This window comes from Tenrec ecaudatus, chromosome 18 (assembly GCF_050624435.1).
Source record: "Tenrec ecaudatus isolate mTenEca1 chromosome 18, mTenEca1.hap1, whole genome shotgun sequence".
Lineage (NCBI taxonomy): Eukaryota > Metazoa > Chordata > Mammalia > Afrosoricida > Tenrecidae > Tenrec > Tenrec ecaudatus.
The window spans coordinates 3,134,595-3,158,802 of record NC_134547.1 but is presented as its reverse complement, the minus strand read 5'-3'; the positions used below and the strand labels follow the sequence as shown (position 1 = coordinate 3,158,802).

The following is a 24,208-nucleotide window of genomic DNA, read 5'->3' as shown; positions in this document are numbered from 1 at the left end:
GCCCTGACAGACACAAAGGCAGCCTAAGAATCAAACAATAATATATTGGGAGGTTGTCACACAACCTCCCTGGTTATGCAGCAATTAAGCGCTCATTTACAAATTTGGGGTCGTTCAGATCCAACCCAGAAAACCCCATAGGACAGGTCTACTCTGCTGGAACAGACTCCACGCCACACAATACCAGTGACAGCATTTCTGTAAGGTCACTGGTCCCCTTGGGAGTCTTCACCCTGTGGGACATCATCATGCGTGGTAACGTAGCAGAACGGTGAAAGAGGAAAACCTTCCACTGGATGGGTTGGCACAGTGGCTGTACGTATGAGTTCAAACATAAGACCACTGTGAGGGTGGCACAGGACCGGGCACTTTCATGCTGTTGTACAGAGGTCACTAGGAGTCGCCACCTGTGTGACGCTGGGTGGATTACTTGGTACCCTCCTCGAAAGTGGTTCGTAATAAGAGGACGAAGTTCATAAGTTTGTTCAGGGAAATTAAATGAATGAGCTCATGGTGAGCATTTAGAAGATACTTTGGGGACCCCTGGGGGCATAATGGCCATATGCTGGGCTGCTAACCACAAGGTCAGCAGTTTGGAACCACTAGCCGCTCTATAGCAGAAAGACTGGGGGGCTCTTTTTTTGTTTTTTATTTCCTTTTTTTTTTTTAATTAAAAGATAATTTTGTCAGGGGCTCTTACAGCTCTTATAACAATCCAGGCATCAATTTTATGAAACATATTTGTGTCTATGTTGCCATCATTTTTTTCTCTCAACATGTACTTTTTATTGAGCCCCTAAGGGGGCTCTTTACTACCACAAAGATTTACACTCTGAAACCGCTAGGAGCAGTTGTGTCCTGTCCCGTAGGGTCGCTGGGGGTCGAAGTGGACTTGATGGCAGTGAGTTTGGTTTTTGAGTTGTTCACGATTAAGTGCTCAGATGTTAGGGCCTGTTATTGTATTTAATAAAACGAGACAAAAGAAGCCAAAGAAACGGGTGTCTTGAAAAACAAACAAATGAGAGACCGCAAACACTGTGTGAAGTGGGGCCTGGGAGAGCTATGGCAGGTGGGAATGAGACCCCTAGCACGTGACTGCAGTCTTGTCCTCCCTCACCGCATTCATCTCAGGGAGAACCAAGAAAAGATGATCTACTATCTGCTCTTAGACCGGAAGGAGCGGTATCCCAGCTGTGAGGACCAGGACCTGCCTCCGCGCAACGACGTTGGTGAGAAGCCCAGAGCCCGTGCCTGGAGGAAGGCGATACGCACGCTAGTGCTGGGTTTTAGATTCTTAGGGCCTGACTGATGTCTTGGTTGGGTGATGATTACAAACTCGGCTGCTAAGTGAAGGGTCGGCCTTGAGAGCCCACCAACCGTGCTCCCACGAAGACCACAGCCTGTAAAACCCCTATGGGCAGGCAGTCCCATTGGGCTAAGAAGTCAGAACGGAACCTACGCCCTGTGCTGTGGCTCTTGTCCAAGCCCAGCCCATGCTGGGGCTCCGGTTCCCTGCCCTCACTCCCCGCCCTTGAGGTCTACGAGGCAGTTGGCCAGTGTCACGGTGAACTGAAGACTCCCTTTGCAGATCCACCCCGGAAGCGAGTGGACTCGCCCATGCTGAGCCGGCACGGGAAACGGCGGCCAGAGCGGAAGTCCATGGAGGTCCTGAGCATCACCGATGCTGGAGGCGGGGGCTCCCCGGTGCCCACTCGACGGGCCTTGGAGATGGCCCAGCATAGCCAGAGGTGGGAACCCCCGCCCCCACCCACCCGCTCCCAGGACCCATGGTCCCCAGTTGGAGTCGGGAGGTCCAGTTGTGTGGGGGTGGATGGGGGAGTGGCCTCATTTCCTCCCCTGGAAGCACTGTGGAAGGGGAGGCCCGTCTGAACCTTTGCAGCCTTCCAACCTGATTGGTTGCTTTGTGTTTTCATCAGATCACGTAGCGTCAGTGGAGCATCCACCGGGCTGTCATCCAGTCCCCTGAGCAGCCCACGGGTAAGGCCAGGTCCCTATAGTGGCTTTACGGGGCGAGTACTCAGCCGAGGAGCCAGGGGTAGGGAGACTGGGGGGCAATGGGTGACGTGCTTAGCTGCCAATCACCAAGTGGGCATCCAAACCCACCAGCCGCTCTGAGGGAGACATTGAGGCTGTCAGCTCCCCTAAATATTTAGTCTTGGAAGCCTTGTGGAACACTTCAGCTCCGCTCTATGGTGTCGCTGTGGAGAGGGTTTGGTTGGGTTTGTGTGTTTGTTTGGGTTTGATGTGCTCTGCTGCTGACCACGAGGTTGGCAGTTAAAGTTCACCCACAAGTGCCTTGGAAGAAAGGCCTGGTGATCTATTTGTCCTGCCCCTACCAAAAAATCCATTTATAAAAGCCTGTGTAATGCAGCTCTATTCTGACGCAAATGTGGGGTCACCATGAGTCAGAATCAACTCATTGGCAACTTTTTTTCTAAAGTGGGTAAAGAGGCTGAAGCAAAGATGGAGAAATTAAAATTACAATTCCCACAAGGCCATGAGACAGACAGTCCCACCTTCCCCATAAGACCCAAACGCTCGCATGTATTTTTTAAGTCAAGCGGCTCCTTTAACAAACGTTAATTGAATAACTCTTTGGTCCCAGTTAGGCTTCCGTAGGGGTGGGGCTAGTTGGACTACAAATCCCAGAGTGCACTGGGGCGGCCTCCAAGCACAGGTGTGGCTGAGGCACCTGAACACTCCTGGGAGTTGTCCACTCCTGTCTGCATTCTTCCACAGAGTCCAGTCTTCTCCTTCTCACCAGAGCCCAGCGCTGGAGACGAAGCCCGGGGCGGGGGCTCACCGACTTCCAAAACGCAGACGCTGCCTTCTCGGGGTCCCAGGGGTGGGGGCACCGGGGAGCAGCCCCCGCCCCCAAGTGCCCGCTCCACACCCCTGCCTGGTCCGCCAGGCTCACCACGTTCCTCCGGAGGGACCCCCTTGCACTCGCCCCTGCACACGCCCAGGGCCAGCCCCACGGGGACCCCGGGGACAACACCACCCCCAAGCCCAGGTGGTGGCGTTGGGGGCGCCGCCTGGAGGAGTCGTCTTAACTCCATCCGCAACAGTTTCCTGGGCTCCCCTCGCTTTCACCGGCGCAAGATGCAAGGTCTGGGGGCCGGGCGCGGCAGGCACCTGGGGCCTTCGGGGAGGAAGGGGCTGGCAGCCTAGACTCCCTGGTCCTGAAGGCATTAGAGTGCTTGGCCGCTAAGTGAAAGAAAACGTCTTGGTTAGAAAACCTGGACCCTTCTGAGGGGAGAATGACTTGGCAGTTGACTTCCATAAAAGACTCACAGCCTCCAGGGGAATATTCAGGCTCAGAGACCGTGTGGGGGGAGTTCTGCTCTAGCCTAGGGGGTGGCTGTGTAAGCCAAGACTCAGGCACTATGTGGGAGGATGTGGAAATCTGGAATGGACAGACCCCTCTGTGCCGCAGGTCATCCTTCCAACAACCCAGGCTTCAAGCCCCGCACACAGAGGCGTTGCCTGGTCTTGCATAGGGAAAAGGGAGGGGGCTGAGCCTGGAACCCCTGGGGGAAGGCCTGGACAGTGGAGTGATAAGCGAGCACTGACCACACTCTCTCGCCTCCCTCCCCCTAGTTCCCACCGCGGAGGAGATGTCCAGCCTGACGCCAGAATCCTCTCCAGAGTGAGTGCCATGTGCAACTGAAGAGAGGGGTTGACAGGGGATCTGCCCTATAGCCCCCCTTTCCCTGCTCCAACCACCCCCTCCCGTCCACAGGCTGGCAAAACGCTCCTGGTTTGGGAACTTCATCTCCCTGGACAAAGAAGAACAAATATTCCTCATGCTAAAGGACAAACCTCTCAGCAGCATCAAAGCGGACATTGTCCATGCCTTCCTGTCGGTGAGGGACCGAAGTCCCCCCAGTAGCCCCCAGTAACTGCAAATCCCAGCAGCCCCTGGGGTGCCACCGCCCTATAACTTGCCTGGCTTCCCAGTAGAGCAACATGGGATTTGTAGTTTTCTTGCTAGCGGGGCTGAGGCCTGTGGGGGCCAGAGTCGGGCACTGAATTCCAGTTCCCCAGATAATCACATCCCCAAGGATTGTCCAGTAGTAGCCTTGTCCCTACCACCAGGTCTGAGAAGAAACTGGTTTTCCTAGAAGCCCTTAGGACTGGCGGTCCACGGATGGGACTCACAGTTTCTGAGACACATGGGGCTCTAGGAGATATGGGGAGGGGGGCAGTCCCCGGATAGTAAGGAGGTCTGGTGGTTAAGTGCTTGTCTTGAGCTGTGTGACACATACACACCCCACCTCCCCACAGCTCCTTGAGAGAAGGACCTAGCAGCCTGGCCCTGTAAAGATGAGGGCTCGCTGCTCTGTCGCATGGAGCCTTGATAGCACCTAACACCACCACTGACACAAACCGTTAGTGTTGGCCAGAAGGCTGGACCGTAGAGTCTGCTGAGGCACTTAGGAAACAAAGCCCAAGGATCAGGGCCATTGAAAGTCGCAGGGAGTGTGCCACTCCTCCCATGGGACTGAGTTGGAATCAAAGTGGAGGAGGCCTGAAGCTTGGGTTGGTACTAGATGCACTGTTATTTCTTGGCTAGTCCATTTCAAGTGGAGAAAACGACAAGTCCCAGCAGGCAGTGGGGCTGCCTCATACTGCTTATCCCCCAGTGGTTGCTGGGACTTGTAGTTCCTGGGGCAGAGGGGAGGGAGGCACAGTAGGCGGGCAGGTCACTGGACTGACCCAGTCCTTGTGCCCTGCCACCTTCAGATCCCCAGCCTGAGTCACAGTGTGCTGTCACAGACCAGCTTCAGGGCTGAATACAAGGCCAGCGGTGGCCCCTCCGTCTTCCAGAAGCCCGTCCGCTTCCAGGTGGACATCAGCTCCTCTGAAGGCCCAGAGCCCTCCCCACGCCGGGACGGCGGTGGTGGCGGTTGCATCTACTCCGTAACCTTTACGCTCATCTCCGGTGAGTCCCTTCCCGCCCAACACGAAGCAGGGCCTTAGTTCTCAATTGATGCTACAGAAGAAGCATCACAAGGGGGCGGTTTTTAGAAACAGACATTTATTTTCTCACCGTGAGGAGGGTAGACGTCTGAATTCAAGGCAGGACCAATGGCCCTTGTCTTTTCAGTTTCTGGACCTCACCTTGCTGGTGGTGTAGTGGGTTCCATCCGCTGCTCTGAGATAGAAGAGACTATCTCCTCCTGCCAAGATTTACAGCCTCCGAACCCAAGATCAGGTCCCTGTGAAGCAGAAAACAGCCCTAGTGGTGCAGTAGTTACACACTGGGCTGCTAACCCTAAGGTCGACAGTTCAAAACCACCAGTTGATCTGCAAAAGGCAGGCAGTTTTACTAATGGAGTCCTGGTGGGATAGTGGTTCCGGATTGGGCTGTGATCCACATGATCAGTAGTTCAAAACCACCAGTTCCTCCTCAGGAGAAAGACTGGGCTTTCTTCTGCCATAAGCAATGACAGTCTCAGAAACCCCCACAGGCAGTTCTACCCAGTCATGTCACAGGGTCGCCGTGTGTCAGAGTTGACTCCAGGGCAGTGACTTTGTTTGTTGGGCTGAACATTGAGCCTCGGGTGTGAGTTCAGTCAGTTCCGGGACTGTAGGGTTACTGTGTGTGTGTGTGTGTGTGTGTGTGTGTGTGTGTGTGTGTGTGTGTGTAAATGAGTAGAACTGCCCAGGCCCATTTCCTAAAAATTCAGGCCACTTTCACAGGGACCAGGGGTGGGGGTGTCAACCTTCCCTTTGGGGACAAGGATTGCACAGGAGAGTGCTTCCTATGCAAACCCTGGACCCACCCTGCCCTCCCTCCCCAACAGAGGAGGAACAGTGGGACCCAACACGGGGTGGGGTGTCAGGATTTCTTAAGACTGAGTGCCACCCCTGGACACTCTCCCTGCAGGTCCCAGCCGGCGGTTTAAGCGCGTGGTAGAGACCATCCAGGCACAGCTGCTCAGCACGCACGACCAGCCCTCGGTGCAAGCCCTGGCAGGTGGGTGGCCGTAGGCAGCATTACCCTCTCCTGTCCCACGGGGAGGGGGCTAGGGCCAAGGGCATAGTGCCCCTCCATGCAGCCTGCTTCAGTAAAGATTCTGGTCTCGGAGACCCTAGGGGGCATTTCTGTGAACCAGAGTGAATTGGAGCGCAGAGGGTTGGGTTTGGATTGAAGGGCCTTGAGCAGATGCCCTTCCAGAGACCTGGTGCCCCCTTATACCAAGGGGGCACCACCAGTCACCCCTACCTTCATTGCTCACACTGTGGTTCCTGTCCTCCTTGATCCAGCCCCCCCCCCCACGTGGAACTGGATCTGGCTCCTCACCATCCCACTCCCCCTTCCCCATCCCCAGCTGCTCCCAGATTCTCAGGCCCAGCCACCCGCCACCTGTCTGCCCCCCACCCTCCATGGGTTTATGAGTATGATTTTGCCCAAATGACTCAGATTCTCAGTGAGCCAGACTGTCCTTACACCGGTCACTTTTTATGACCTCCAGAGGGGTACTGATAGAGATATGCAGAGGTGAATCCAGACCCTGGCCTTGTCCAGCTTCTAGAGGTCACTCGCTTGCTTAGGCTACAAGCCTCTCGCTCCACCTTCAAAGCCCAGCACCACTGCCTCCCTCTCACCGGCATATTCTACAGCCCTCTTCCTTCAGGTCCTGCCTGACCTTTTCTCAGGAAAGGTTCCTTTCAGGACACCTAGGAGTAAGACAAGGACCCCGGTGGCCCAGGAGATAGAGAGTTGGGCTGCTAACCGCAAGGTCAGCAGTTCAAACCAATCAGCTGCTCCAAGGGAGAAAGATGAGACTGTCTGTCCACCATAAAGAATAACCATCTGGGAGACTGTCCGGGGCAGTTCTACCCTTGTCCCATGGGGTCGCTAGGGGTTGGAATCAAGGACTCAGCAGTGGGGTGACACTTCTGTTACCCTTCTCTGGGTGTGGTTGCCAGGGGCAACCAGTAAGCGTGTTAGCTCCCCCGCCCCCCTTAAACTTTTCCTAAGGAAAGCTGATCCTAGAAACTGGGGACCTACCCAAAGGTCAGAAATTCATTTAAGAGCTTGGCCAGTAGGCACCCTTATCTACCTTCATTCCCCTTATAAGGAAATGGGGGACCCCAGACTCTGCCCTTTAAGTGCCCACAGGCCCCTGGCAATCAGTCCTTTCATGTGGCTGGATTACTAGAGAAATGTTTCAGACCCTAGAGAAATTTCCAGATGGGGACTAGAGTGGCCACCACAGGCCGCAGTACGGAGTGGTCTCACTTTGGGAGCTCCAAAATGGAGAAGCTGTTCTGGTCTCCCTAGGAAGGCCCTGAGACCCCAAGAATCTGGCCAGGAGTGCCCCCTAGTTGTAGCCAGGGCTGATTCGTATTTGTTGCCAAAGTGAGCTATTCTTTATCGAATAGTATGGAAACCAGAGTTTCTAAGGCTTCCTAAGAAGTCAGGCTTGCTCCAAATCCCACATGGGCCTGTTTTCAAAGCTGCAAGGGCTGGAGGGGGCTTGGGTTGTGGGCCCTTCCTGTTCTAGGGAAGCCAGGTCCTGTTGCTAAGGTGTGTCCCCATGGCAAAGGGCTCCTGACTTTTCAAGCCCTGTGATGATGAAAGCCCGAGCTTCGAGAGGATGAATAAGTTCTTTAGAATCATGACTTTGGAGATAATGAGCTCAACTCGTGCGGGGACCCTCCCCCACCTCCTCGATACTAGGAGCCTCAAGCTGGGGCTCTGTGACCTCAGGGCCTCCCTGAACCCCCTTCCTCCCTCACAGATGAGAAGAATGGTGCCCAGACCCGGCCTGCGGGCACCCCGCCCCGAAGCCTGCAGCCCCCGCCGGGCCGTCCAGATCCAGAGCTCAGCGGCTCTCCCCGCCGAGGCCCTCCCAAGGACAAGAAGCTCCTGGCCACCAACGGGGCCCCTTTACCCTGACCCCAGGGGGCTGGGGAGGGAGGGGAACCCCCCTCCACCCCCCTTCCCTGCCCCCAACTGTGAATCTGTAAATAGGGCCCAAGGAGTAAGTGGGGAGGGGGGACTCAAATAATCCGGCCTTGCCCTGCAGGGATGGGGCTCAAGGGGCCGTGCCCAATAGGGGGGTGGTCTAGGGGGGAACTGGGGGCGGGGGAGCTGTTTCTATTTTATTTATTGATTAATTTATTATTTTATTTATTGATCAATCTCTCAGCGGGGTGGGGTGGGGGAGGGACTGGGAGCTGGTTGGGGTGGCTTAGCAGATCCGGACAGGGCTGTCTGTCCTCATGTCCCCAACTTTACCCCCCTTCTATTACACCCCCCACCCCCCTGGTTCTCCCTTTCCCTCCCTGCCTCCCACACGACGTTCTGTACGGATTTGCTCTCCGGAAGGAATTCTGGTTTCGCGTGATCCTGCCTGCGTCCTTGTCTCTGATTCCGCCGGCGGCAAAACAAACAATAAATAAATAACCTTGATCAGGGATTGCAGCCTGGCGTGGAGCTCTGGCTTCCTGGCCGCAGGGCCGGCTTGGGTGCACCCTGGGCCCCCCAATCATGGCAGTGACAGGATGGCATCATGTCCATCGCCGCACATCCCCTTGGCTCCTGGACAAGGACTAAGGGCCACCCTCTGCTCCACAGCCTGCTAGCCGGCCTCCCAGGTGGTGGGGCCTGGGGTCGGATTCTCCTTTGTTTCTTCCGGCTGCACGGCTGGCGAGGGCCCCAGGCAGGTCTCCTGGGACAGCTGCTCCTGCAGGGAGCTGGGGGAGACAGGCGGTGGGGAGACGGGGCCAGGGGCGGCCCGGAGGCAGAGGGTGCAGCTGTCCAGCAAGGAGAAGTCGAAGGCCAAGAGGCCGACGAGCGTGAAGAGCAGCATGGCCACGGTCCACTCGCAGCCCGCTGAGGCCGAGCGCAGCCACCGCCAGCGGTGCAGGACCGTCACTTTACACCAGCGTCAAGGGCCTGAGAGCACACAGCAAGTCCCCGCACGCGCGCATGCCCTGAGGGGAGGGGCCCAGTGGGCGAGGCTTAACTGGGGAGCCTAGTGGGGTGCAGAGCAGTTCCCTGATGGCCCGACACTAAGGTTCTCCATAAGTTGCCTAGCCACCAGGTCTGCGGCCTGTAGAAATTCCGCTCAAACAGGGTGCCCTGGAAGCATCACTGGGCTACATGTCCGCTGCTGACCACCAGGTTGATACCCAGCAGGAGACAGGTGAGGCTGTCTGCAGGGCAGCGCCGGTCTGTCTGACAGGGCTGCTGTGAGTTGGAATGGGCCTGGTGGCAGGGAGCTTGTTTGAGCTTTTAGGGAGCCAACCATTGGGCCCCAATCAAAGATAGCAGCCGACAGCACCTGTACTCCGGGCTCGCAAAAGGTTCTGTAGGAAAGGGCGGCATCAGGACCCTGGACAGCGACACAGAGGGGGCCATCTTTGATTGGGGGTACGGCTGGTTGACTCCTACCCCAAACCAGACCAAACCAGGGCCATGGGGTCAATTCTGACCCAGAGGGACCCTAGAGAGCAGTGTAGACCTGTCCCATCTTTCTTCGCAGGTTCGAACCACCAACCTCGTGGGTTTCCCCAGCGTTTATCCACAGCACGCCACTACAGGCTCTTTTCTTCAAAAATAGTAAAATTCAGAACTCACTGCCATAGAGTTGATTCTGACTCAGAGAACCTATAGGACAGCATAGACCTGCCCATGTGGGTTTCCAAGACCGTTACTCTTTATGGGAGTAGAAAGCTTCATCTTCTTCCCTGAGGAGCAGCTGGTAGTTTTGAACTTCTGATCCTGTAATTAGCAGCCCAACACTGCACCCCACTCACAGCCATGAGTCCCTGCTGACTCATAGTGACCCCTCTGTGGATTTCCAAGACTGAAACTGTTGACAGGAGTAGAAAGCCCAGTCCTTCTCCCTAGGAACCAGTGGTGGCTTTGAACTGCTGACCATGTGGATGAATAGCAGCCCAATCTGGTGACCCTGGGCTCTTTGCCAAGCACACTGCCACGGAGTCAATGCTGAATCAGCGATCCTATAAGGGCAGGATCGAACCATGGGTTTCCGAGACTGTAACCTTCTAGGGAAGCAGAGCGCCTCACCTTTCTCCCTCGGAGCAGCTGGTGGTCGCAAACTGCTGACCTTGCGGTTAGCAGCCCAAGGCATAACCCACTACACCACCAGGGCTCCTTGAAAATACAGGGTGAAGACAGAAAAGCTGCCATTGTTATACTGTGGTCTGCGAGGTGGACAACAGCGTGACACACAAACCTAGAATGTTGTGCACTGACCCAGCATGTGACCGAAGCAGGGCGTGTGTGCAGGCTTCTGGGAAAATGACATTTTGTAAAAGTAATAAAATAATAAAATAAAGACGCCACGCTTACAGAGTGCAGTTCAGTGGGATGCAGTTAACAATAAAATAAAGCATGCAGGGCTTGGCAGGAACATGGCCACTTCTGACCCACCCAGAGAGGTCCCGAACACAGGCCGGGACATCTGATTCTCAAAGGTTGCCCAGCCTTGAAAGCCCTGTGAATAGTCCCACTCCACTGGCCCGGCAGGGACAACCCGGAAGGCCGTGGCCCTTATTCACCTGCTCAGGGGCATTCTCCTTTCGAGATTGTCTCCAGCTGCCATCGTGCCCAAGCAAATGCCTCCTCTTTACCTGGACCAGGTGGAGGCCCTGCCCGCTCCCAGCTGACCCAGGCAGCACAATGGCCTCGGTGCTCAAACCAGGCAGTGCCAACACATAGGCATGCCTAGGTGGGCATGGGAACCCAGCCAGCGATGCCCCTGGAGACAGGCCTGGCGACCTGCTTCCGAAAGGTCACTACCCTGACAGTCCCAGGAGCGGCTCCATGCTGTTGGAACTCCCGCGTGAATCCAGACTACTCACATGACTAGTTTGGTTAAGTTTGGGAAGGGGAGAGGAATAAGGGGCAGGACTTTCCAGGAAGGGTTAACAGGCTGCTTTTGTAAGCTGCAGCACCCACCCACCCACCAAGCACCCCCACGCTGTAAAGGGTTCACGTGCTTGACTCTGTGCTGAAAGGTCTGTGGTCGTGTCCACTGACAGGCACCTCAGAAGGAAAGGAGGCCTGGCTGTAGCCTTCCAAAAAGCCAGCTGCCTATGCACGGAGCCACGTCTGATCGAGCCTTTCTTGCCTGCTCATGTAGGTGTGCTATATGTCAGGATTATCTGGACACCAATTATCGACAACCCGGGGCCCACGGGGTCCCCTCATAGGCATCCAAACAGGATCCAATCTCATCCTCTGGAAATCTTCCTTTGGTTCCGAGGTCCCCACCTCCTTGACAGCCCAAGCAACACACCAAGCACACACTTTTGAGCCCCCTGTGCCACCTAGCCTCCTGCTCTGCCTGGATCTCAGGAACTCCATTCACCTGGTGGAGCCTGTCCACCACCTGCCTGCCCCTCACCTCATCACCAGCTGTCCCCCTGTCCCACCTCATTTTAAACATGTGGACCGGTTCCGGACCACAACTCAAACGAACTTGACAAAAAGCAACCCGTCTTAGGAACCTCTGGGTTTCCCAGTGCATAGAAAAGTCAAGTTACACACTGCTGTGGGGTCACACTCTCTCCTGTAATACTGTTACAGTGTCTCCCATGTTGTGATACTGTTTCCTGTATTGCGACAGTGTCTCCTGTATTGTAACACGGTCACACTGTCTGGCGTATGGTTACACTGTCTCCTGTGTGGTCACACTCACTCCTGTACTATTGTTACACTGTCTCCTGTATTGCTACACTGTCACACTCGCTCCTGTATTGTTACACTGTCATTCTCCTGTATTGTGACGCTGTTTCCTGTATGGTCACACTGTCTCCTGTGGTACTGTGACACTCTCTGCTGGATTGTGATACTGTCTCCTGTGTGAGAACACTACACAGTGGGGAATGCCCAAGCCCACCCCTTCCCCACAAGTTGTTATGAGTTGATTCTGACTCCAGGCAACACCTGTGTTAGAGACTCTGGCGGGAACTTAGGCTCTGCCCAGGGGTAAGTCCTTACAACCAGGTCACCCTCAAAAAGCTACCTCTGCCATTGAGTGCATTCTGACTCACAGCGACCCTGAAGGACAGAGTAGGACTGTTCTGTGGCATTCCAAGAGTGTCAATCCTTAGGAGAACAGAAAGCCTCATCTTTGTCCCTCGGAGCAGCTGGTGGTTTCAAACTACTGGCCTTACGCTTAGTAGTCCAACGCATAACCACAATGCCATCAGGACTCCTCATTGGTACTACACAACATTAAAGAAAAAACACAAAGGACCGGCCAACATCCTATAGTACAGATAAACCTGGAAGACATTAAAAAATCATGCTATTGAATAAATTCCAGCTCATAGATATCTACAGGAGAACTTACAACTGCCCCTTTGGGTTTCTGAGACTCCAATTCTTTATGGAAGTAGAAAACCTGATCTTTCTCCCAAGGAGTCGCTGGTGGTTTAGAACCGCAGACCTTGAGGTTAGCAGCCCAATGTGTAACCTACCATGGCTCCTTCCCTCAAAATTAAAAAAAAAACAAACCAAGCTCACTGCCACTGAATTGATGCTGAGTCACGCGATCCTACAAGACAGGATAGGACCACGCCTGGAGGTTACTGAGACTGTAACTCTTTACAGGAGCAGGCGGCCTCATCTTTCTCCAGCAGAGGGGCTGGTGGTTTTAAACTGCTGACCTTGTGGCTCACAACCCACTGCACAGCCAAGGTGCCCGCAAGGCTCCTCCCCTTAATATTAGCCTCTTAGAAATTGGCACTGGTGTGTGCCTTATTCATCAGAGGCCAGATTGTCTAGATTCCGCCTGTTTTCTCCATGAACCCCTTCTTGATCCTAGGATCTAATCCAGGCTACACCACTGCAGGGACTGATCTGGCTTTTTTTTTCTTTATAACTTTAAAATTTTTTAGGTTTAAAAATTTGTTTTAATTAAAAAAATTTTTTTTAATTCCCAGGACCCTCCCCCCACCCCCCAAAAAAGTCAGCCATTTTCAATGATTCCTTCAAAGGAAGGGCAGGAGAAGCAATCGGCTACAGATGGGTAGAGGTTAACTTGGGTGACCACAACCAACCAAAGTCATGACCATCCATCGAGTGGATTCTGACTCACCAGGGACCCTGTAGGACAGAGTAGAACCGCCCCTGTGGGTTTCTGAGGCTGTTACTCTTTACCGGAGCAGACAGCCTCCCCTTTGTCCTTCAGAGCAGCTGATGGTCTTGAACTGCTGACTTTGTGGTTAGCAAGGCAACACGTAATCCACGATCCCCCCAGAGCTGCTCTGGGGGGCATTAGAAAACAAAACTCTGCCACATGGTCCCTGCCAACTCACAGCGACCCTAGAGGACAAGGCAGAAATGCCCCCTGTGCGTTTCTGAGACCGCAACTCCCTACGGGAGTAGAAAGCCCTGTCTTTCTCCCCAACCAGCAGCCGATGGTTTCAAACTACCGATCTTCAGGTTAGCAGCTCCTTGTGTTATCGCTGCACCACCGGGATTTACTCAGATCGAAATAAGCTCATCACAAAAACGAGATCAACACTGTAGGAAAACACTTATTTAAAAAAAAATCAAGAGGTGGTTTACATACAGAAAGAAGTGTTCTTTGGGGGAGAAAAAAAAGAAGAAACGTTTTTTGATGAGTGCCAGGCCCGGAAAGGCAAATCAATCAGTAGAGAGAAGACACCTATTGGCATGAACCAAGGGGAAGGAGAAGGCAGTGTGCGTCAGAGGGAGGACAGCACAGGATGACCGAGGCAAAGGGGGACACTGCTGACCTTGCTCTAGTAGATGCATTTGGATGACCTGTACATATCCCAGCACCTGGTACTGCACTGTGGGCAGGGCAGGGGCAAAGGTCAGGCTACTTCTTAGCTATAGCCGTACAGCGTGATGGAATGAGTCACCTGGCTTGGCAACTTCAGGCACAAACTCAGGCTATTAGGCAGCTAGGACAGGGATAGAGAGGGTTGCCCCTCCCATGCCTGCACCAGGCCCCCTACAGGGGGGTGGGAAGAAAAAATCAGGCAAGCTTTAGCCACCCATCAAGACTTTAACTGAGCACACACCAACTCAGACCCCACCCCATCCGCCCTCAAACCAGATGGGCATTACACTTGGGTGGTTCAAATTAGGCCCAGGCTCATGACCCCACCCAGGTGGGCTTATTTCAGCCAATGGGGGTCAGCCAATACCATGTACCAGGCCTCTGCAGCCAGAAGCTTTAAATATCCCGACAGTGGGAAGGCCCGGTCTTTTTACTCTGCCCCTGGTCAGTGGCAGATGGAGGTAGGAGGCACCCATGCACTGCCTGGGCAGGCCCCCTCAGCACCCACTCTGAGCCTATTCAGGGCCCACAGCCTCTTCTCTCACTCCCTTTGACCTCTGACTCTATGTCAATGGGCGGTGGGAGAGGATTCTCTCCTCTTACCCTGCTCCTGCGCCTTCTGGGCCATGCCGTGGTCTCTGGCCTCAGGTCACTGCATGTGGGCATGCAGGCCCACCAGGTTGCCTGTGTTCAGTGGGAAGCCCAGCGGGGTTTGCTTGCATTTTGGCAGGTGTCCCTGAAATAGCGTGTACTCTTTTGAGACTGCGTAACCTGAAACTTCTCCCGTGCTTTGTAAAAACCCACCTGGATGACAAACCAAGCTTGGGAGTGCATTCTTTCTCCTGCGAAGACCAGAACCGAGGTGTGACCCACCCTAGAAACCTCACAGGGGGACACCAAGGTCAGTGGGCACCGTATAGCTACAAAGGCAATGTTCCACCTCCTATTTCAGTTGAGTATTGTCTGGGGCCGTCCCTGCTCATCCAGAGCAAAGACTGATGGAAATCAAAGCTCCAAGGAAGCAATGAGTCAACGGATAATGGACCACATGAGCCACAGCCTCCAGTACCCTGAGACCAGAAGCACTAGGTGGTGTCCACAACCTGACAGTTCTGATCAGGGTCACAGCAGAAAGTTCTGGGTGGAGGAGTGGGAATGCAGGATGGAATTCTCAATCAGAACCAAGCCCAGACGTGTTGGTCGGAGGGAGATTGGTGCAACACCCGAGGACTGCGAGTCGTAGACCCCTTTAAATACGGATGTGACCTCCCTAGAGAGCAACTGTCAGCCACACAAGAGACCAATTTATAAAAGGGGTCTTAAAGGTTTAATTTAAGACAAGCAGCCATCCAAGTGAGCTGTGAAGTCTGCACAGAAGGAGCATGCCAGGTCCGTGCGATCTAAGGATTGTAAATAATATAATCCAAGACCAGAGGAAGGAACTGTATTCGAGCTTAAATTCCAAGCACCTGGCTGGCCAAAAGTTATTGCTGACAATGAAAGCTCAAGACTCGTTGGCAGAGTATCCTCATGTGGATTAAACCTCTGCTGAATCCCTTCGGACCGTCCACCAGGAAATGCACGTGATCTTGCCTCCCAGAGGGAGAGTGCATTGGAAAATGGATCACCCACCTCCAGCCACTAACCAGCCCAGGGAAGGGCAGTATCCCTTGTGGGCTTGCCTGGGTGTATCCTTGATGGAGAGTACAGTCCTGGGGGTGGCCAAGTCATGATTCATGCTCGGAGCACCTTGGGGAGTGTGGTAGGTAGTTTATTGTGCCAACCTGGCCGATAAACACATGTGGGATTAATTAAAGGACAGAGATAAATGGCTTGGCAAGCCTTGCCTTTACAGTCTCTTGTTCTTTTATCATCAGATCAGTGTGCAGCAGCCTTGCTTGTTCTGTACCTCAATTTGCAAGCTACACTACCTGTGGATCACCGAACCTGTGGATTGTGTCGCTATAATTTGAGGTTCCTTCAAGACCTGCTTCGCCACACTATTTGAATTTACATCTCTTGAGCTGGGGACTGTCAGACCCTGTCATCTGGCTGACTGTTGGTGACTTGCCTTGCTGTTTGCTGCCTGTGCCTGGATAGCCTGAATTGCTTTACAGAGCTACCCGGCGGCCCTCAAGACTTGAAGGACTGCCAGTGTCTCACAACTGTCTCACGGAAGTGAGTTGCACTGAGCCATTTGTACTGCTTCATAATTTAATGAACTGTTTATTTCTTATGTTTATATATCTATATATATATATATACACACACACACACACAATTATTAGCATTCTGGTTTTGTTTCTCTAGACAACCCTGTCTAACACAGGGAGTGCCCTGAACCAATCTTGTAAGTGCCTCTGTCTACTGAAATGTATTTGTCCTGATCACAGCCCCATCCCTACTCTTAATCCCAACTTAAGGACAACGTATTTACCTGGCACCCACTATGCATTCATGAGTTTTCCTTGACACCCCCCTCGTCCCCATGTCCCTTTTAAAGCTCTGTATCTCAGCAAACTCTTGGACATTAATGGTTTCCCTCCTTTGGAGGATATGTCTAGTTCTTTATTTTGTCCTTATCCCATTTCAGAGTTAATACTTGTTCTCTTAAATACATGGAAAATAGATTGATAGACAGATTAATGGAATTTCAAAAAATAAAAGTAAGACCTGTGAGAAATGGGGAGGCGGGGATGGTCCAAAACCGAAACTCAGAAGGCATCAGGAAAGGACAAATAGGAACAGGGAACCCAGGGAGGAAGTGGGAGAGTTCTGTCCCAATGCAGGGGTCACAACCAATGTCAAGGACCAAATGTGTAGACCTAGTGGAGCGGAAAACTCTTACGCTCTGTAAACGTTCCCTGAAAGGACAATGAAACACCGAAAACCACTGCCATATCATGACGGCCACCACCAGCCACCGTGAACTCATTATCAACTAATGACAAACAATGAACTCAACTCAGCAGCTGACTTCCAGGTTGGAGGTTGGAATCCAAGCAGAGGAAGACACACGCAGCCTGGGGAGAAAGCAATTTGGCCAGAGGACTTAGGGGCCACACATGGATCCCAGCCTCCTTGACCCTGAGACCAGAGAAAGTAGATGGTGCCCGACTACCGGTATCAACCGCTCCCAAGGAATCACGTTAGAAAGGTGCTGGAACGAATGAGAGAAAAACATGGACCTGACCCCCTCCCAGGGGAACAGACAACAGAAGAGTGGGTGAAGGGAAACATGGGTGAGGGTAAGACATGAAAAAATAATAATTTATAAATTATCAAGGGTTCATGAGGAAGGGAAAAATGAAGAGCTGATACCAAGGACTCAAGTAGAAAGCAAATGTTTTGAGAATGATGAGGGCAACACGTGTACAAATGTGCTTGACACGATCGATGGATGGATTGTGATAAGAGCTGTATGAGACCTCAATGAAATGATTGAAAAAGAAGAAAAAATGAAAAACATGGACCAACAAACTCAAACTCCAAAAAGAGGCCATGCTCATTGGTCAGATAAGAGGCTCCTCCAGGAGGCCCTGAGACAAAGGGTCTTGGTTGCCCTTCAGGTGTGGAATTGAACTCCCCCCCCCCCTTGTGGCTCAGTTTTCATCCAAACGATAGACAGGTAGGTATGAGGGCAGCAGTCATACTTAAAAACAATCAGTTATGTGAGATGCAAAGGGTTGAAGGGTGAAGTTCATAGGAATTAGGGAAGGAGGGACCAAAAAACAGGAAACATAGAGAGGAAGGGGGATAAGACAACATTGCATTGTTACTTTGCTGAGACTGCAAATCAACCAGCCGAGACTGCTAGTCAACCATGGAAAGCGGAGTGTGTGTGGATCTGGTGAAAAGATTCTGCTCTGGGAACCTCGACCTGATTAACAATGAAACGTTTTGATGGCCAAGGTAAAGGGGGTCGGGTGGGGAGAGAGACACGTCCCATGGGGACAATTCTACTGGGACACGCCAAGTGGTGCCACGGATTGGAATCTGCTTGGTGGCAGTTGGAGAAGGAAGTCTATCCCCTGACCACAGAGAAGCAGTTCTTGCAAATCAGCAATACCTCTAGACCAAGGCCCCGACCAAGGAACTTTGCCCGTCTGAAACTCCGTGGTTCCCACACTTCCTGACCGTCACTCCATGAGCCATCGAGATGACCGTGTGGGTCATCATCACGCGGGACTGAATGGTGGCTCACTGAAAGCCAGCCAATGACACTCCCCTCACAAGCCACCTCCCTTTCTCCCGCCGGTAGCTTTGGGCCCGGCTTGGTGATGAACCCACATTCTATCTCAGTGGAAACCTGGGTACCCAGAAGTAAGAGTCTGAGGTTTCCCCAGTTTGCACGTGGAGGAGAGAGGGGATCAACCCAGGGAGCCTGAACTGGAGCCAGTCAGCTCTCTCAGCTGGGTCCTGGTCCTGGGTGGTGGGAAACTAAAACTGAGGGAAATATGATGAGGACTATATTTCCTAACTTAGAGGGACTCTGCAAAGCTGGTCTTCCACAGCAGGAAACCCTCCACCTTGGTTAAGTTAGAGGTGAAGTCCAAGTACATGATCCTGCTTTAAATATTCCCAGAGATTCTCCCCTAACAGCTATACTGCCTTAAAGTGATTCTATCTCCCCATAGAAGCAGATATCCTGTTGTTATCTCTTCCTTCATCCCTTCCCCCAATGCAGGTATTAGGTTCCCCCACCTGTGAGCTGAGGGACCTTACTGTAGATTCCACCCACCTTGTGATGTATGTAACTACTGAATATGCATGTCTACAGCTACCTATAAATATCCCAAGATAGTAAAGACATGCTCTCACCCTCTGGTGTCCCAGTTCCACGTGGTCCATCAAGAGGGGCTGAGGTGAGCATGCTATCATCAAATGTGTCTGAGCCCTTTATTTTATTCTCTCTCCTATCTTTCCTATTCTCTATGACTTTATGATCATCTTTATATGTCATCACTGTACAATCGCACCTACTGACCCTTCGGTTGTTGGAGTTTGGATTCCTCTGACACTCAGTTCCCCCAGAGCCTGTTCCATCAGCTCCATGAGGGCCTTGGGGGCAGGGCTGTCCGTGAACTCCAAATCACCAAGCCCTAAACCATGGCCACTCGGGAAAGCCCTGGTGGTGTGTGTACCTGCTGGGCTGCTATCCACCAGGTCAACAGTTCAAAACTATCTGTCCCTCCTCAGGGGAAAAACGAGGCTTTCCACTCCAACTAGAAGTCACTGTCTTGGAAATCCGCGGGAGGGGGCAGTCCCGCTCCATTCTCTAGGGTGGTTGGGAGTCCGAATCAACTCGATGGCAGAAAGTTGGGTTGGTTCACTTTGTACCCTCCTGACAAGCGAGGCTATATGGGAGCCTGGGGTCACAGCCACTGTGCCCCGCCCTCTCCTTGAGGGTCTCTGTCTACTTCACGGACCCTCTACCTTACCAAACACCATGTTCTGCTCAGAGCACACAGGCAAAGCAGCCGGTAGGCCAGCGCGGAATTGCTTGCCATCTGGGGGCTACTCCGTGGTGAGCACAGGTGGGTCCACTGAGGTCCGGAGTCAGACAGACGGATGGCAGCGAGGCATGGGCGAAGACGCTGACACCCCTCACCCCCCCAGGCCCGGTCCCCAGCCCCGTAAGGATACTGACTACCATGAGGACGGTGCAGGTGGAGCACAGGAGGAGACGGAGCAGCCCGAGCCAGGGGGGACCCGGGCGCGGCAGGTCCTTCCTCAGGTGGAACAGGAGGAGCTGCAGCCAGAAGTAGAGCACGCCCACTGCGAAGGCGAAGAAGGAGCCGGTAAGGTGCACCGGGCGCAAGTGCTTTTGCTGGTGGAGAAGGGGAGAGAGTGGGGGGTCAGAGACATGACTGATGGGGGTAGAGAAGGGGAGAGAGCGGGGGGCCAAGACATGACTGATGGGGGTGAAGGAGAAGAGGGGAGAGTGGGGGGGTCAGAAACATAACTGATGGGGTGAAGGAGAAGTGGGGAGAGTGGGGGATCAGAAACATGGTTGATGGGGTGGAGAAGGGGAGAGAGTGGGGGGTCAGAGACATGGCTGATGGCGGTGGAGAAGGGGGGAAAGTGGGGGTCAGAGACATGGCTGATGAGGTGGAGAAGGGGAGAGTGGGGGGTTAAAGACATGGAGGGGGTGGAGATGGGGAGAGTTGGGGGCAGGGACATGGTGGGGGTGGAGGGGAAGGGGACACATCACAACACACCACAACAGTGGTCCACAGAGTGGTTGTCAGTGGCTAACCGAGAGGTCATGGATCTGAGCCCACCATCCACATGTAGCCGGAATGGATGCAGATCTACTTCCCCAAACTTAAAACAATAACAATAATGACCGGCCATGGATGGAGCGCATAGCTTACGTACTCCAACAGGAGTTGGAAACCACTGAATAGGCGAACGGTTAGGGTTGTATTTCCAGCCCTGGTGGTGCCTCGGGTTAAGCGCTTGGCCGTTCACTGATAGGTCAGTGCTTTGGACCCACCAGCCGCTCCTAGGGAGAAGGGTGAGGCTTTCTGATCCTGTAGAGTTATAGTCTCGGAAACACACAGGGGCAGTTCTATCCCGTCCTATGGGGCCCCCCTGAGTCCACATCAACTCAAAGGCACTGGGTTTGGGGTTTTGATGCTCACTGCAACCTCAGGCACTAGAATCCTGCTGGGCATATTAAACAAAACACCTCACCACCAGGCAACCAATTCTGACTCCAGGGGCCCCAAAGGACAGAGTAGAACTGCCCCGGTGGGTTTCTGAGGCTGTCCATCTATACAGGAGCAGACAGCCCCCTCCTTCTGCGTGGGAGTGGCCGATGGGCTTGAGCCACTCGCTCGCCTTGTGGTGAGCAGGGAAATAGTCCCCCCACAATGCCACCAGGGCATCTTTAGTGGCTGACAAAACACAAAAGCCTCAACTCACTGCCATCGAGGAGATGCTGACTCAGTGACTTTTTTTTTTTTTTTTAGGTTTTAAGAAATCATTTTATTGGGAGCTCTTATAACAATCTATACATCAATTATATCAAGCATATTTGTACATATGTTGCCATCATTTCCAAACATTTTCTTGAACACTTCATATCAAGTCCTCCTACATATCTCTCTCTCTCTCTCTCACACACACACACACACACACACCTGCATGTAGACGACATAAATGAACTACAAGTCCCAGGAGGCCATGCAAGAGCCTCTAAAACAAGGGACATGTGGCCCCCAGTGCCTTCTGGGAGTTGTAGTCCCAGAAGCTGGCAGGGAAGCCAGCTGGGATTTCCATCTCACCTGGAAATTGCCAACCACAGAAGTGCCCACAGCACTGAGGAGCCCGGCCCACAGGATCAGCTGGTTGAACCCCCTTCTGACCCCCCAGTCCCTCAGCTGGTGGTAGCGCAGAATGAAGATCCAGGCGGCTGCGAGGAGAGGCAGAAGAGTGAGAAACTGACCCCCTCAAACCAGGAGGTGGGAGATGGGTAGGATCCAGACGACAGGATTGTGGGAAAGGAAGGGGCTAGGAAACCGGATGCCTGGGTCTGAGAGAAGATGTGGCTGGAGCTGGGACCTGGGTCCTAGGAAGGAGACACTGTGGACTGGGTCCTAGGGAGGAGGCTGGGGGCCAGCGTCTGAGGGAGGAGGCCAGCCCTGAACTAAGAGCACCTGGTACTCACCCACTGCAGCTCCCACATTGAGCACCTGGCTGAAGAGGCAGCTCTGAGGTGGTTCAGACCCACAGGCACTGAGAGAGATAAAGGGTGGTCCAGTGCCCCCTCCCAGCCTGTGCGCCCCCCCCTCCCGCTATCCCAGCCACAGAGACCCCCCATCCCAGCCACAGCCCCCCTACCTGATGTAGGGGAAGCGCTCCGTGAGGTTCACAGTCTGGTTGAGAACTGCAAGCGAAAACCTGTAGTTGGAAGGACATCAGTGGGACAGAGGGCTCCCTACAACCTTCCCTCTGCCACCCTCGCCTGAGTGCCCAGAAAGCAGGGCTCCCAGTCCCTCTCCCTAGGACCAGGATTCAGACGCCCATCCCTGCTCCCTCAGACCAGGAGTCCTGACCCCCAGCCCCTCCACTCTCAGACCAGGAGTCCTGACCCCCAGCCCCTCCTCCCTCACACTAGGAGTACTGGCCCCCAGCCCTCCTCCCTCAGACCAGGAGTCCTGACCCCCAGCCCTCCCTCAGACCAGGAGTCCTGACCCCCAGCCCTCCTCCCTCAGACCAGCAGTTCAGACCCCCAGCCCCTCCTCCCTCAGACCAGCAGTTCAGACCCCCAACCCCTCCTCCCTCAGACCAGGAGTCCTGACCCCCAGCCCCTCCTCCCTCAGACCCAAGCGCCCATCGTGCAGTACTCACACAGTCCAGGTGCCGGCGACAGCCCAGAGGGCCAGGAAGATGGGCAGAAGGGACAGGTGGCCCCACATCCTGTCTCTGTAAGGACAGGGGAGGAACCACTCCCTGGTGGCCAGCTGGGGCTCAGGGTCAAGATGCTGAGGGTTGTGACCGCATGCTGTAGCAGACCTCCCCTCTCAGGACAGAGGATGTGAGTCAGGGTGGGGGTGGGGTCCAATCTAACCTCACCCTGCTGCCTTCCGCTCTGGGCACTTGCCTGGCTCACAGCAGAGAGAGGCCCAGCTCCTTCTGGTTTCACACTCCACCATCCCCCAACTGACTCCCCAACTTCTCTAGAAGCCTCCTTCAGGCCCTCATGGTACCAGCCACCTCAAGGTCAGTGGTTTGAAGCCGCCAACCTCTGCTGGAGGGGGCGGGGGAGAGGAGGCTGCCACTTTGGCCACCACCTCCAGTCCAGCAAACTCACGGGGTTGCTTCTTCTACTCTTGTCTCAGGGTTGCTATGAGTCAGACAGTGGCTTCCCCTTGCTGCGTTCTCTGAATGCCAAGCAGTGTCTCCTGCCATGTTCCCAGGCGCCGGCCCTGCCTCCCTTGAAACATTCAGATAAAGAAAGCTCTACTTATGGGGTGAGGCAGGACCCAAGGGACAAAGTCCGTCCTGGTGCCCTTGGCTAACGCCCACTTTCCTCAGGCCTTGCCCCCAGCCCGCGACTTCCTCCTCAGCACCCAGCCCTCAGCTCGAGAGCCCAGGAGGCCATGGGAACTGACTTCCTCCGGTTTTGTGGGTTCAACGTTCAACCTCCCAGCCCTGTCCTTCCCCTGCCAAGAGCTAGGTTCCAGCACTCTCCGCCATTCTTCTGAGTCCCCGATCTCCTCTTCCCTGTGGAACCCAGCACAGTGGGTTCTCAGCCACTCCTCTGTTTGGCTCCCCGGCTCTGCCCTTTCCTACAAACTCCATCTGACTCACAGCAGAACTGACCCCTGTGAGCTCCGGAGATGGTACCTCTTTAGGGGGAGCAGAAAGCCTCGTCTTCCCGCGTGGTGAGGCTGGGGCTTTAGAACTGCTGGCCTCGCAGCTGGCAGCCCAGCTCGTAAGCCCCTCCACCCCTCACCCAGCTCTTACCTCCTCCTGGGACCTGGAGCCTCCATCGGGGCCATCTCCTACCTCTCTGCAGGCAAGCCGTAGCTTTAGGATCCAGGCTTGAAGACCTCAGGGGCCTGACCTTGCCCCTCCCATCTGTGCCTTCTTTGCAAATACTCAGGAGTTCCCCTACAGGCAGGGTGGGGGTGGAGAAGGAAGTCCTGAATGCTTAGTTTCTCCATCAAGATGGCCCACCTAGGACACTGGCGACCTTCTGGACTCCCTGTCCTGCTTCACTCCTTCAGGGCACCTCCCTACCTGTGGCCCCTGCCCTATCTCTCTGCCCCTCCCCCAAGCCTCCTCAGCCTCCCTAGGACCTAGAGATCCTGACCCCCCAGCCTCCTCCTCCCTCAGACCAGGAGTCCTGACCCCCAAGACCTTCCTTCTTCAGACCCAGAGTTCTGACTCCAAGCCCCTCCTCCCTCAGACCCAAGATTCCTGTACCCCCAGCCCCCATCTTTTTTTTTTTGAGAGTAAATCCCTACAAGGCAACCAGCTGCTGTAAAGTATACAATCCAGTAATATCGCTACTTCCACGAGATTGTGCAACCGCCACTGGTAGCTGGTTCCAGGACTCTCTCAGCCCCGCCCCCCAAGGAAGCCCTGTCCCCACGAAGCAGCTCTCCCACCAGCTGCCAGCCTCCACGCCTTGGTCCCTTTCCATCTGCATGCGTCCTGTGAATGGGGTCACACAGTATGTGGCCATAGGTGTCTGGCCATGAGACCTTTAAGGCCCATGCAGCGTCTCCCACTCCTCTTCAGGGCTGAGTAGTATTTCATCAGGCCCGCCACTTTGGGGTCCTCGGACGCCGAGGCCTGCTTTTGCTTCCATTTCACTTCTGTTCTTGTCTCTCAGCTTCCTTAGGAGGAAAGACGGGTAAGGGAGA

The 24,208-nt window shown here is 54.1% G+C and overlaps 2 protein-coding genes across 3 annotated transcripts in view; one reads left to right on the top strand and one right to left on the bottom strand.

The window, feature by feature from the left end:
- The window catches only part of BRSK1 (BR serine/threonine kinase 1), a 28,083-nt gene extending 20,001 nt beyond the window's left edge, over window positions 1-8,082 (top strand). For both annotated transcript variants that reach the window (XM_075536216.1, XM_075536217.1), the window contains 9 exons: window positions 1,132-1,229; window positions 1,589-1,748; window positions 1,938-1,998; window positions 2,761-3,130; window positions 3,622-3,670; window positions 3,764-3,887; window positions 4,768-4,966; window positions 5,915-6,004; window positions 7,776-8,082. In XM_075536216.1, the coding sequence (XP_075392331.1) occupies window positions 1,132-1,229; window positions 1,589-1,748; window positions 1,938-1,998; window positions 2,761-3,130; window positions 3,622-3,670; window positions 3,764-3,887; window positions 4,768-4,966; window positions 5,915-6,004; window positions 7,776-7,933 (1,309 nt within the window). In that variant the 3' untranslated portion in view covers window positions 7,934-8,082. The remainder of the gene's footprint in view (window positions 1-1,131; window positions 1,230-1,588; window positions 1,749-1,937; window positions 1,999-2,760; window positions 3,131-3,621; window positions 3,671-3,763; window positions 3,888-4,767; window positions 4,967-5,914; window positions 6,005-7,775) is intronic.
- TMEM150B (transmembrane protein 150B) lies at window positions 6,382-23,355 on the bottom strand. Its single transcript, XM_075536218.1, has 6 exons — window positions 22,185-23,355; window positions 21,675-21,734; window positions 21,502-21,569; window positions 21,119-21,246; window positions 19,473-19,656; window positions 6,382-8,914 (listed from the first exon to the last, which is right to left on the bottom strand). The coding sequence occupies exons 1-6, from the start codon at window positions 22,250-22,252 to the stop codon at window positions 8,619-8,621; spliced, it is 804 nt and encodes a 267-aa protein (XP_075392333.1). The 5' UTR covers window positions 22,253-23,355; the 3' UTR covers window positions 6,382-8,618.
- Window positions 23,356-24,208: the final 853 nt, after the last annotated feature.

Coding starts and splice junctions, on each gene's coding strand:
- TMEM150B (XM_075536218.1), bottom strand. CDS start 22,252: ATGTGGGGCCACCTGTCCCTTCTGCCCATCTTCCTGGCCCTCTGGGCT. Junction 21,570..21,674: donor GAGCGCTTCCCCTACATCAG/GTAGGGGGGCTG, acceptor TATCTCTCTCAG/TGCCTGTGGGTCTGAACCAC. Junction 8,915..19,472: donor CACCGTCCTCATGGTAGTCA/GTATCCTTACGG, acceptor GCTGGTGTAAAG/TGACGGTCCTGCACCGCTGG.